This window comes from Octopus sinensis, linkage group LG25, assembly GCF_006345805.1.
Source record: "Octopus sinensis linkage group LG25, ASM634580v1, whole genome shotgun sequence".
Taxonomy (NCBI): domain Eukaryota; kingdom Metazoa; phylum Mollusca; class Cephalopoda; order Octopoda; family Octopodidae; genus Octopus; species Octopus sinensis.
Genome location: NC_043021.1, coordinates 10325293 through 10340292, shown reverse-complemented (window position 1 = coordinate 10340292; position 15000 = coordinate 10325293). Strand labels below are relative to the sequence as shown.

Here is a 15000-nt window from a genome sequence, read left to right as displayed (position 1 = left end):
ACACACGCGCATATATATATATATATACATATATACGACGGGCTTCTTTCAGTTTCCGTCTACCAAATCCACTCACAAGGCTTTGGTCGGCCCGAGGCTATAATAAAAGACACTTGCCCAAGGTGCCACGCAGTGGGACTGAACCCGGAATCATGTGGTTGGTAAACAAGCTACTTACCACACGGCCATTCGAGAATTAAGCAAGAAATTCGGCGGAATTTTAACTCAGAATGTAAAGACAGACGAAATACTCAGAGTATGACAAGGCTGGCACCTTGAAATGCAGTAACTACTCATTTTTTGCTAGCTAAGTGGACTGGAGCAACGTGAAATAAAGTGTCTTGCTCAAGGACACGATGTGCTGCTGGGAATCGAACTCACAACTCTATGATCACAAGCCAAATGCTCTAACCACTAAACCACATTTACACACACACATATCACATGTTTTTCGTTTCTTGTACATTTGAATCAGGGACATGCTGCCTAGGTAGGCAAGGTAGGCAGGGCCTACCTTGAAGAAAATAAATCTATAGTAACATTTTCCTTTTATGGCAAAATATGCACCAAATTCAATAAAATTATGAAGGTTACTCTAATTAATGCCGGTGGCACGTAAAAAGCACCATCCGATCATGGCCGTTGCCAGCCTCGCTTGGCCCCCATGCCGGTGGCATGTAAAAAGCACCATCCGACTGTGGCCGTTTGCCAGCCCCGTCTGGCATCTGTACGGGTGGCACGTAAAAAGCACCCACTACACTCACGGAGTGGTTGGCGTTAGGAAGGGCATCCAGCCATAGAAACACTGCCAGATCAGACTGGGCCTGATGCAGCCTTCTGGCTTCCCAGACCCCAGTTGAACCGTCCAACCCATGCTAGCATGGAAAGCGGACGCTAAATGATGATGATCATGATCATGATCATGATGATGATGAAAATACAAAATATTTTATTTTTTTGTAGATTAAGTAGGCACAATTTGCCCCTGCCTTTCAATCTCGGTATTTAAGTTACGCATAGTATTGCTGTAGTACACGTGCTGCGTACATTCCTACAACAACGTTTTCTTTACATATAGGCATAGGAGTAGCTTGCTTATGAACCACATGGCTCCAGGTTCAGTCCCACTGCATGGTACCTTGGACAAGTGTCTTCTACTATAGCCTCAGGCTGACCAAAGCCTTGTGAGTGGATTTGGTAGATGGAAACTGAAAGAAGCCTGTCATATATATGTGTATATATATATGTGTGTGTCTGTGTTTGTCCCTCCAACATCGCTTGACAACCGTCCGTGTAACTTAGCGGTTTGGCAAAAGAGACAAATAGAATATGTACTAGGTTTACAAAGAATAAGTCCTGGGGTTGATTTACTCGACTAAAGGTGGTACTCCAGCATGGCCACAGTCAAATGACTGAGACAAGTAAAAGAGTAACAGGGAGTCAGAAAATGACAGATGGAAAAGACTACAACTCAAGCTAGCATGTGAATATTTTCCCATCTTTTGTGTTTGATACACAACAAAATGATACAGGGTCAAACAATAAACACTTGCTATTAACATGGAATTCTTAGAAAAGTGCAGCTCAGAAGTTTCCTCAATACAAAACTGTGTCAAGCACTTAAAAGATTGCACTGTTAAGTCAATAGGAATAAAAAAAAACACATTATTGGTATAATGTAAAATTATATTGATTAAACTTATAGTACAGATATCATACCTGCCATTACAATGAAACTTTTATAAAATTAAATGTACTTTAGTTGAATATTGATGAATAAGTTCAACTGTTCTTCCAGCAAAGATGTTTCACTATTAACACTTCCTTGTAAAACTACCCTCAACACTTTGCTCAATACTTACTGACAAACTAGCAAGTTTTTCCTTTCATTCAACTTACACGACGATAATATAATAGATTAACCACCACAGTTATCTACTACAATCCAAAACAGCCACAGAATATTGCAATAACAACACAACAAACCGGATAAGACCAGACCATCCAAGGAATTCCTCATCTAACACTGACGAACAGTTATATATACATATATGTATATATACATATATGTATTCATGGGAAAGAATGGCTTGTTTTTAAGTGGTTATGTAAATTGCTCCATTGTGCTGCAGGACTTTTCTTCTTGCCTGCATTTAGTAGTTTTAAAAGCGGTGCCAGTCTGCTTAATCTGATCCTACTCTTTAGACTTCCATGTCTGACTACAGTGACTCAATGGGCTGTGATGACTGCAGTGACCAGCAGGCTGTAGGTTTTACATTGGGGTGGCTTTTTCTCTTAAGTGAATTGTTTCAGAGGGCTGGTGAGTTCCACCTATCCTGGAGTTGCTAAATGGTATAAAAGAGGGCACCAGACTGACTGAAGGACTCCACATCTTGATTTGTTATCCAGAGTGGTTGGCATTAGGAAGGGCAGAAACGTTAGCATGCAGAGTGAAATGTTTAGCAGTATTTCATCTACCATTACGTTCTGAGTTCAAATTCCAACGAGGTCGACTTTGCCTTTCATCCTTTTGGGGTCGATAAATTAAGTACAAGTTATGCACTGGGGTTGATGTAATCGACTTAATCTGTTTGTCTGTCCTTGTTTGTCCCCTCTGTGTTTGGCCCCTGGTGGGCAATAAAGAAATACGAAACAAATTTGCAGCATTTACTGCTTGAAACAAGCATTGTTAACAAATCACTAATACTAAATTTAATTAAATAAATAAACGAAATACAGGTACCTGTACATTAGTTTAAATGATTATGGCTGTGTGGTAACAAGCTTGTTTCCCAACCACATGGTTCTGGGTTCAGTCCTACATCCTGACACCTTGGGCAAGTGTCTTCTGCTATAGTCTCAAGCTGACCAAAGCCTTGTGAGTGGATTTGGAGACAGAAACTGAAGGAAGCTCATATCTATATATATATATATATATATATATATATATAAATATACAAAATAAGAAAATGGAGAAATATATCTAAATCATTCATCAACTATCAGATAATACCGAATCATATACTTTATTAAAACACTACACAAGAGCATTAAGATTAGACATTAATACAGTACAATAATTACAATCAATATAATGAGATATAACTAAATAAATATAACAAGATATAAAAATACATATACATTATAACTGACAGCTGTTTCGGCCATGCAGATAGGTATGTCTCATTTAACCTATATTAGCCATATATTGCAGGTATAAATGAGACATTAACAAAAATATCTTATGGCCTCTTCGGAGATTCTAATGTAAGTATGAGTACATACCCAAAAATCATTTACATCATCATCATCATCATCATCGTTTAACGTCTGCTTTCCATGCTAGCATGGGTTGGACGGTTCAACTGGGGTCTGGGGAGCCCGAAGGCTGCACCAGGCCAGTCAGATCTGGCAGTGTTTCTACAGCTGGATGCCCTTCCTAACGACAACCACTCCGAGAGTGTAGTTGGTGATTTTATGTGCCACCGACACAGGTGCCAGACGAGGCTGGCGAACGGCCACGCTCGGATGGTGTTTTCTATGTGCCACCGACACAGGTACCAGACGAGGCTGGCGAACGGCCATGCTCGGATGGTGTTTTTTATGTGCCACCGACACAGGTGCCAGACGAGGCTGGTGAACGGCCACGATCGGATGGTGTTTGTTACGTGCCCACAGCACGGAGGCCAGTCGATGCGGTACTGGCTACGGCCATGATAAATATATATATGAGTGCATATATACTCATATCCTTATATATATACACATATACATATACATAATAATATAAATAATATAAATCAATATATATCAATAAACATAATAATGTTCTATATTGAATGTTACAGTTCCTCAACTAATATTAAGAAATTACAACAGATATATTCATACTTAATGCAGACATATATAGTAAACAGTTCATTATATTAATTTGTGTTACTTTACAAAAAGTCAATAATGCTAATACCAATACCGTTATCAATAACAATAATGTTATCAATATCAATATTCTTACTACTAACAACATCATTACTAATAATACTTATGTATTTTTATATCTTGTTATATTTATTTAGTTATATCTTAATGCTCTTGTGTAGTGTTTTAATAAAGTATATGATTCGGTATTATCTGATAGTTGATGAATGATTTAGATATATTTCTCCATTTTCTTATTTTGTATTATTAATTTATGGTAAAAATAATTTTACCTTTGCCCACATAATACAGTAAATGAATTAATTGCATCGCAATTCTTAACATTTATGTATTAGCTTTGTTGGGTACTTCTCTAGCAGTATATTGGATATATGTTATCCCATGGAGGTTGAATTTACAACCCCTATCTCATTTTATATATATATATATATATATATATAAGGTGCACCAAGTGCAAGCTATGGACACATAAGAGGTGTAGCAATGTCAAAGGAAGGCTAACTAGGAAAATAGTTTTTGTCTGTGGCAGATGCTCAGGAGCAATAAACACTGAAAATGTGCAGAGACCAACGTCTACCACATTCCAGGGAGAAAAACTAGAAGTAGTTGATAGCTTCCGCTACCTAGGTGACCAAGTCAGTAGCGGTGGTAGGTGTGCTGAAAGTGTAACTGCTAGAGTAAGAATAGCCTGGGCTAAGTTTAGAGAGCTCTTACCCCTGCTGGTGACAAAAGGCCTCTCGCTCAGAGTAAAAGGCAGACTGTATGATGCATGTGTACGTACAGCCATGCTACATGGTAGTGAAACATGGGCTGTGACTGCTGAGGATATGTGTAAGCTCGCAAGAAATGAAGCCAGTATGCTCCGATGGATGTGTAATGTCAGTGTTCATAATCGACAGAGTGTAAGTACCTTGAGAGAAAAGTTGGACCTAAGAAGCATCAGTTGTGGTGTGCAAGAGAGACGTCTGCGCTGGTATGGGCATGTGACGAGAATGGGTGAAGATAGTTGTGTGCAAAAGTGCCACACTCTAGCAGTTGAGGGAACCTGTGGAAGAGGTAGACCCAGGAAAACCTGGGACGAGGTGGTGAAGCACGACCTTCAAACTTTAGGTCTCACCAAGGAAATGACTAGAGACCGAGACCTATGGAAGTATGCTGTGCGTGAGAAGACCCGGCAAGACCAGTGAGAACAGTCAAAATCAAACCAAATCAACATCAGTGGAAATTGCAGCTGTGGTTAAGCGAACCATCCGATCGTTTGTCCGTTGCCAGCCTCGCCTGGCCCCCGTGCCGTTGGCACGTAAAAGCACCATCCGCTCATGTCCGTTGCCAGCTTCGCCTGGCCCCCGTGCTGGTAGCACGTAAAAGCACCATCCGTTCGTGTCCGTTGCCAGCCTCACCTGGCCCCCGTGCTGGTAGCACGTAGAAACACCATCCGTTCATGTCCATTGCCAGCCTCGCGTGGCACGTAAAAACACCATCCGTTCGTGGCCGTTTGCCAGCTCTGTCTAGCACCTGTGCAGGTGGCACGTAAAAAGCACCCACTACACTCACGGAGTGGTTGGCGTTAGGAAGGGCATCAAGCCGTAGAAACACTGCCAAATCTGACTGGGCCTGATGAAGCCTTCCGGCTTCACAGACCCCAGTTAAACCGTTCAACCCATGCTAGCATGGCAAACGGACGCTAAATGATGATGATGATGATGATGATGATATTTAGATGTATTTCTCCATTTTCTTATTTTGTATATATATATATATATATATATATATATTTATATATGTATGTATGCACCATTCGAACGTGATCGTTACCAGCGTCGCCTTACTGGCACCTGTGCCAGTGGCTTGTGTAAAAAGATTCGAGCGAGGTCATTGCCAGTACCGCCTAGCTGGCCTCCGTGCCAGTGGCACGTAAAAGCACCCACTACACCCCCAGAGTAGTTGACATTAGGAAGGACATCCAGCTGTAGAAACTCAGCCAGATCAGATTGGAGTCTAGTGTAGCCATCTGGTTCACGAGTCTGCAGTCAAATCGTCCAACCCATGCTAGCTTGGAAAGCGGACGTTAAACGATGATGATATATATTAGAGTGGAGCATTTTCTTGTGATTTTCGCTTTTGTGATAGGGGTAGTGTCGAATGTTGTGAATGGACATCAAAATAACTGGTTTAAAATCTTAGAACTATGCAACAATATCTTCTGTCTCCACAAACGCAATGAAAAATAGAAAAAAGTGGAGAGAAAAAACACTTCTTATTTATTAGCAATAAAATACAGGTTCCATTACATCTACTTCAATTTGCTTTTAATTGACTGTGCTGAAATTATCCTAAAATACGACTTCAATCTGTTTCTTTCCGCGACTTCATCTTTTGCCTCCACAAACGCCTTGAAATATGCAAAAATATCAAAAATATAATAATTTATCGAATTCTGAAAATTTTTCATTTACCGTAAATCCTCGAGTATAGTCCGCCCTTCAGTATAATACGCAAGGGATTTTTAGGGGGCTGTACCTCTGAAAAACCTAAACCTTGTGTATAATATGCACCCCTTCTCTAACTTCAGTCAAGGAGGACTATATAATGTCCCTGGTTTGTAAAAATGTATACGGTAACGTCCTTTATTATTATTATTGTATATATATAACATAATGCAAACGTGTAGCTTTTTTGTGCATTTTGTTTGCAGAAAATAAAGAAATAACAGTAATAACATTTAATAAACGTTGCTTATTGCAAGTTATGGATGATTCTTTTATGACTTCATTGCTTTCAGGCTTAGCTTAAGGTATTTTCGCGCCCGACATCACAAAATGTGTCTGAATAAACATTGCCGGACAGCAAATAGAGACTCGGACATTGCTTAGGAAATATCTTTTCATTTTTAACCTCGTATATAGTACGCACTAGGGATTTTGACCTTTAAATTTTTTGGGGAAAATGCAGATTATACTCGAGGATTTAGGGTAGATGTAAATTACAGTACACCCCCATCCCTCTTTGTGGCTAAATCCCTTGTTCCACTCTCTTCCAGCCCACAAATAGCTGGTCTAGGGGAGATAACCCGTCCTCACTGACACAAAGGGTAAAGGTTTATGGAAGACCAGCAGTCACCCATGCATACCAACTACGCCTCTCCACATCACTAATGTTATCCAAGGGAAAGGCAAAGGGGCCGACACACCTTGGCACCAGTGATGCTGCAACTCATTTCTACAGCAGAGTGAACTGGAGCAAAATGAAATAAAGTGTCTTGCTCAAGAACACAGCACACAGCCCAGTCCGGGAATCGAACTCGTTACCCCAAGATTGTGAACCCTACGCTCTAACCACTGAGCCATCCGTCTTCTACACGCACACATACACACACACACCACACACACACACACACACACACACACACACACACGTACACACACGTTATGTGTGTGTTCATGCCGGTTTCTCCCCTACCTGCGTCCCACCGCTCGACGATCGGTTTTGGTATGTTTACGTCCCCGTGAATTAGCGGTTCGGCAAAAGGGAGACCAATAGAATAAGTACCCGACTTAAAGAAAGAACCGGGGTCGATTCATTCGACTAAAATCTCTTTAAGGTGGTGCCCCAGCATGGCCGCAGTCTAAAGACTGAAACGAGTCAAAGATTAAAAAACAAAATTAAAGATATTGAAGAAGGCCCCAGTAAACTTGTCTGGCGGCCACGAGATTTGAACTTCCTGTCTGTACATTAATACGGATTACAAAAGTTTCCAGGCACAGGAGTGGCTGTGTGGTAAGTAGCTTGCTTACCAACCACATTCCGCCGAGTTCAAATTCCACCGAGGTCGACTTTGCCTTTCATCCTTTCGGGGTCGATAAATTAAGTACCAGTTACGCACTGGGGTCGATGTAATCGACTTAGTACCTATGTCTGTCCTTGTTTGTCCCCTCTGTGTTTAGCCCCTTGTGGGTAATAAAGAAATAGGTAAGTAGCTTGCTTACCAACCACATGGTTCCGGGTTCAGTCCCACTGCATGGCACCTTGGGCAAGTGTCTCCTACTATAGCCTCGGCCGACCAAAGCTTTGTGAGTGGAGTTGGTAGACGGAAACTGAAAGAAGCCCGTCGTATATATGTGTGTGTGTGTGTGTGTGTGTGTGTGTGTGCGTGCGTGTGTGTGTGTGTGCGTGTGTTTGTGTGTCTGTGTTCGTCCCCCCCAACATCGCTTGACAACCGATGCTGGTTTGTTTACGTCCCCGTAACTTAGCGGTTCAGCAAAATAGACTGATAGAAAAAGTACTAGGCTTACAAAGAATAAATCCTGGGGTCGATTTGCTCGACTAAAGGCGGTGCTCCAGCATGGCCGCAGTCAAATGACTGAAACAAGCAAAAGAGTAGCGTCCGGAAAACTGATGTTTTACCAGTCTACGAAGTCTGTAAATAAAATAATGGGGACTTTTTCAGTAAGCACTTTTATTTATAATTAAACAAGAAATAAACCCTGTTTCCTTCAAAATAGTTCTCTTGGGAAACCTCACAGCGCCCAAGGTGTTGTTCCATTTATCACATCAGTACTGGAACTCAGGGATCTTTACCTTTTGACCGACAGATTTAAAAAATAATTTTTTGTAACTAAACACTTTCAAACTTCGGACACTGGTAGAATGTGTCATATAAAACATCTTTTACTCTTAGCGTTTTTAAGAAAAGCTTATATTTAGGAAGTTATTTCACGTTAAAGTTGTCATATTTCGGTAATTTCAACCAATGAATGACGAGTATTCAGCTCTTGGCAATTTTAGCAATGTGTTTTGTCTAATGCAAACCGCGTTACAATGGGTCAATGTGTTATGGTCGTTCGGTTGAGGATCTCAATCCGGCAGCATTTTCCTGTATTCCTTTCTACTGCACCAAACACCCAGTTCCCATTTATGCTACTAATTATACCGGTATATCCGATTAATGGCTTCATGAAATTATGGGGGTTTGCTCATGTTATTTCCGACGCAAATCACTTTCAGTTTTGTACAACTCTAAACTACATTGTTGATCCAAAGCCTCGTTTAAGAAAATAAAAAGAACGATCTAATTTAGTCTGAATGTGACAGGTGGAACCGAAAAATTATCACGACTCAAGCTAACACGTGAACATTTTCCCATCCGTTGAGTTAAATACATAACAAAATGATACGGGGTCAAACAATTAACAATCGTTTTTAGCATAGAATTTCTTAGGAAAAAATACCAAACGAAAGTTTCATTAATGAAAAACCTCTCAAAAGATTGCACTTTCCGTTCAATAGGAATTAGTAAACAACACATAACTGGTGTAATGCAAAATTATATTCCTTACAAATCGTTTATGAATGACATCACTTACTTTACAATGAAATATACTCTGTTCTTTTGTCATATTATTAGAATATTCATAGACAAGTTCAGCTGTTCTTCTACCAAAGGTATTTCACTAATGACGCTTCTCTATAAAAGCACTGCTCAAAACGATGAGATCAGTTCAATCCAGAACCATCTAAGATCACCATGTTGGCCTTCTGTTTTCTTCTAACTGTTGCTTCAGTTTTTGCTGGTAAGTAACGTCTTCTGACACACACACACACACACACATACAAAATCTTTATTCCTTTACCTAATTTAGTACATATTTTGATTGAAATTAGAGAAAATAGCTAGAAGATATTTTTTACTACGATTTAGATAAACTTGAATATTATGTTTGATGGAAATACAGTGATCCCTGTATTTCGCGGTTCAAGTATCGCGGATTCACGACTTCGCGGATTCACGACTTCGCGGATTCACGACTTCGCGGATTCACGACTTCGCGGATTAAAAAAATATATACATATGAACGCCAAAAATTTTTCATTAAATCCATTAACATATTAATAATAAATATTATTTCCTAGTCTAGGAACAACAAAACAAGCGTAAAATAGCAAAAAAAGCATATACAAGGGTATTTGAACTTAAGACGGGCTGTGATTGATGCAATGGAGAGAGACGACGAATCACAGCTTTCTATTTTGTAATCTGGCCAGTGTAACAGTAACAATCTTTATTTTTTTTAAATCTAAAGTGTTATTGCTTAGCAGTTGTCCTTGTTATTAATAGACTACTGTAATGGGTGGGTTGTTAACAGTACAGGGAAGATTCTAAAAGTCCAAATACACGTTAAGTAAATACTGTAAATATGGTGTCTTTACTTCGCGGAAATTCAGTTATCGCGGCCGGTCTCGGAACCAATCTACAGCGATAAACGAGGGATCACTGTAGATCCAGTTCTACGTATAAAAATTATACATATCGCTGACATCGAAGAACGATTTATCTAAATGTATATAAAATGGTTCTTTTTGTGGTTTTCTTTCAGCACCTGAGACCCAAATTGTCGATGGGTCTCCAGCACGAAACTGCGAATTTCCATCGATTGTCCATCTCCAAGTTTACAACACACCTTCCGATAATACAGTTGGTATGTGTGGAGGTACTTTGATTGATGCTACACACGTAGTGACAGCAGCTCATTGCTTGTAAGTATATATCGTATATATTGACGTTTCCATTCCTTAATATTTCATCATTTGGCCATCACGAATATAGTTTCTTTCTTTAGTTTGTACAATATAAAGGTTGATAGTAACTTATCGAGGTAAATACAGCCACAGTTTCTGTCTCCAAATCCACCCACATTCAACATTACGGCGGCGAGCTGGCAGAAACGTTAGCACGCCAGACGAAATGCTTCGTCTGTCGCTACGTTCTAAGTTCAAATTCCGCCGAGGTCAACTTTGCCTTTTATCCTTTCGGGGTCGATTAAATAAGTACCAGTTACGCACTGAGGTCGATATAATCGATTTAATCCGTTTGCCTGTCCTTGTTTGTCCCCTCCATGTTTAGCCCCCTGTGGGCAATAAAGAAATAAGAATCGTTAGCACGCCGGGCGAAATGCTTAGCGGTATTTCGTTTGTCGCTACGTTCTGAGTTCAAATTCCGCCGAGGTCGACTTTGCCTTTCATCCTTTCGGAGTCGATTAAATAAGTATCAGTTACGCACTGAGGCCGATATAATCGATTTAATCCGTTTGCCTGTCCTTGTTTGTCCCCTCTGTGTTTAGCCCCTTGTGGGTAGTAAAGAAATAGGTATTTCGTCAGCCGCTAAATATGAGTTCAAATTCCGCCAAGGTCAATTTGCCTTTTATCCTTTCGGGGTCGATTAAATAAGTACCAGTTACGCACTGAGGTCGATATAATCGACTTAATCCGTTTGTCTGTCCTTGTTTGTCCCCTCTGTGTGTATCCCCTTGTGGGCAGTAAAGAAATAAGAATTGTTAGCACGCCGGGCAAAATGCTTAGCAGTATTTCGTCTGTCGCTACCTTCTGAGTTCAAATTCCGTAAGGATCTACTTTGCCTTTCATCTTTTCGGCGGTCGATAAATTAAGTACTGATGTAATTGACTCATTCACTCCTCCGAACTTGTTGGCCTTGGTGCCAAAAATTAAAACCAATATCATATTCAAAATTACATATAATTTGATTAGGTTTTACTGTGAATCGTATTTCACTATTGGAATTTTCAGTTTTCCTTTTTCATCTAAGGTCAGTTGTTAAAATGTTTAAAACTCTAATCATTCTTCAACACATTATGTGCGTTAATTCTTCGTGTTATTTTACCCTGTGTCTTTCATATCACTACTGCAAAATCCAACTTAGTTTAAGAAGCAGATATAATTACGCACAGACGTAACACAAAAAGTTAAGAGACCCCACACATTAGTTTTACAATATTAATGGAACTCACACCACAGGGTGCTTGGTAATGCACAGTAGAATTTTTGATCAATAACAGCATGTTTCAAGGAACTTTGGTCATTTAGCATCTGTCAATATCAAATTTTGTATCGGTTAGTATCAGTTAAAAAATTTCGTTTTGCTTGATTTTAGGGAAGGAAACGTCCGAAAGATCACAGTAAATATTGGTTCCAACCATAAGTGGAATCTTGGTCCTCAGGCAAGAAGCGTAAGCAAAATTGTGAACCATGGTGAATATGTACACACTAAATACCTAATTAGTAAGTATTACCCATAATTGTGGATTTTCTTTTATTCTTTTCCTTTTATTTGATGCCACGCAGTGGGACTGAACTCGGAACTATGTGGTTGGGAAGCAAGCTTCTTACCACACAGCCACATCTACACCTCTTTTACCCTTTTACTTGTTTCAGTCATTTGACTGAAGCCATGCTGGAGCACCGCCTTTAGTCGAGCAAATCGTCCCCAGGATTTATACTTTGTATGCCTAGTATTTATTCTATCGGTCTCTTTTGCCGAACCGCTAATTTTCGGGGATATAAACACACCAGCATCGGTTGTCAAGTGATGTTGGGGGAACAAACACAGACACACAAACATATACATACACATATATACATAATATATACGACGGGCTTCTTTCAGTTTCCGTCTACCAAATCCACTCACAAGGCTTTGGTGGGCCCGAGGCTATAGTAGAAGACACTTGCCCAAAGTGCCACGCAGTGGGACTGAACCCGGAACCATGTGGTTGGTAAGCAAGCTACTTACCACACAGCCACTCTTGCGCCTTGTATCTTTCCCCATATTTTCTCTCCCGTCCCACACCACCCCTCTCTGTCAGTCACTAAGTGCCAATGTTTCATCAACTGCTATATACTGTCAAGTGAAGGCGCGTGGCTAACCCTAACCCTTCCATAAACAACCTTGCACGGACTTGTGCCTGGGAGGGTAACTTCCTAGGTGCAATCCCATGGTCAGTCATGACCGAAGGGGATCTCAGATATATATAAGTGAGTGTGTGTGTGTGTGTGTGTGTGTGTTTGTGTGTGTGTGTGTGTGTGTGTGTGTGTGTGTTGTGTGTGTTTGTGTGTTTGTGTGTGTGTGTGTTTGTGTGAAGGCGCATGGCTCAGTGGTTAGACCGTCGAGCTTATGATCGTGAGGTTGTGAGCTCAAATCCCGGACCGGGCTGTGTGTTGTGTTCTTGAGCCAAACACTTTATTTCACGTTGCTCCAGTTCACTCAGCTGTAGAAATGAGTTGCAACGTCACAGGTGCCAAGCTGTATCGGCCCCTTTGCCTTTCCCTTGGATAACACTTGGTGGCGTGGAGAGGGGAGGCCGGTATGCAAGTACAAAATATTGGTTTGTCCAGAAAGTTCATGCTGATTTTTAAAGGAAAGAAAAAGGTCAATAAATACTTGCCATTACATTTTTAATCAACCAAACATGAACCATTTTGTTGCACAGCGCGTCTCCATCTTTCCTTTAGCTTGAAAATAAAATTCTTCCCAGAATTGAGGTGGTTTCATGGCAGAGAATTCATCAAGGTATCTTTTTATGTCATCCAAGGAATTGAAATTTTTACCATTAAGACTATTCTACAGAGACCTGAATAAGTGGAAATTCGAAGGAGCAATAACTGGTGAATATGGAGGGTGGTGTAACACATTCCAGCCGAGCTTCAGCAATTTTTGTCTGGCTCCCAAAGCGTTAAGTTCCGAAAATGAACTTTCTTATCTTCCATTTTAAAGGGTTACAAAATTAACACAGGTTATAGGAAGATAAACCTCTTTCCACGAAAAGATAGCTTAAAGTGTGCTCTAAATGGAGGTGTAGTCAAATCCAATTTTATGGACTCAACCATGTTCTAAAATAAGTCGAAATGTAAGCTGCTATAAATCGGCATGAACTTTCCGGACAACCCAATACATATACATGGAGTTGAACACAACGCAGTTTCATTTAGCGAGCACACATATGTATACATACATACATACATACATACATACATACATACATACATACATACATACATACATACATACATACATACATACATACATACATACATACATATTCCTAGGATCGTACACAAATGCACGTACGCGTACATGTCTATAATATATCTCTATCTTATCATTGAAGAAAACGACATCGCCATTTTGACATTAGACCGTCCAGTCCGTGAAGGTGGATGTGTCAAATTTGCACAGTTGGCCAGAAAAGGAGAAACATTTGGTACCCGAAGATGTATGGCTGCTGGATGGGGAGATTTCAAATGTAAGTATCAACCATAAGTGCCATCAAATATTTCAATGATCTCAATTCAATAACCGTTGATAGATTTTGCTCATCAATCCAACATTATTTTCAGTTAATGGAAACAGTCCTAACGAATTATACAAAGTGGCTCTTCCAGCTATTCCTCATAATGTATGTAAAAGAGATTCCAGGATGCGAATTGCTGATGGAATTCTTTGTGCCGGAGACTTCAGACAAGGTGGAGCATCTACTTGCCAGGTATGTTATATTGATATTATACCAGAAAAATACATGGGTTGATATAATCAACTGTTTTCCTTCCTATAAGTTCTTAGTCACGTGCCTATGTAGGAAATATTTATGAAATATATCGACTGCTCTGGGTAAAACATTAGGCTGTATCCAGTAGGGAGGATCCAGCTCCGAAGTACAAGAGTTTTGGCGACTGCGGAGTTATTTTCTGGTCATTTCAACTCTCAAGTTCGTTCTGGTTCAAGGTGGTAGCACCTTCCAAGGGTACCAGTTATCGGTGAAATAGCAAAGATAGTCCTGTACCTAAGATATATTCTGGACTCAGAGGAAGGCTGACCCCTGGGCATGCATCGCTCAGGATCACGGGACATCAGAGCATGTCTACGGGTGAACATGTTTTAATGCTACATGAACTAGTCCCCTGGCCTTAAGGATAAGCTCGAGAAGCTGGTGACCTCCCAACTACCTGAGTAAACTGTAAATAAACTGGTAGAAAGCAACGGGAAATCAATGATATATCTTTTCCAAGAAAAACATTGGATTCACTTCTACAAACTTTGGTATGAAGGTCCGAGATTACCGACGCTGTAGGCACAGAACTGAAATACACACACACACATTTATATATATTTACATCACTGTATCACTGTAGTAATAGGACTATTGGATGCTGTTGTACAACGTCCAATGGTGTCATTCATAAAGACAATTACCTTAAGGGGACACAACAAAT

At 40.2% G+C, this 15000-nt stretch overlaps 1 protein-coding gene across 1 annotated transcript in view; it reads left to right on the top strand.

Moving 5' to 3' along the window:
- Positions 1 to 9353: 9353 nt before the first annotated feature.
- Positions 9354 to 15000, top strand: part of LOC115224450 (CUB and peptidase domain-containing protein 2) — a 6785-nt gene continuing 1138 nt past the window's right edge. The window contains exons 1-5 of the mRNA XM_029795354.2: positions 9354 to 9509; positions 10314 to 10473; positions 11885 to 12012; positions 13899 to 14033; positions 14128 to 14273. Coding sequence (XP_029651214.1) covers positions 9464 to 9509; positions 10314 to 10473; positions 11885 to 12012; positions 13899 to 14033; positions 14128 to 14273 — 615 coding nt within the window. The 5' untranslated portion in view covers positions 9354 to 9463. The remainder of the gene's footprint in view (positions 9510 to 10313; positions 10474 to 11884; positions 12013 to 13898; positions 14034 to 14127; positions 14274 to 15000) is intronic.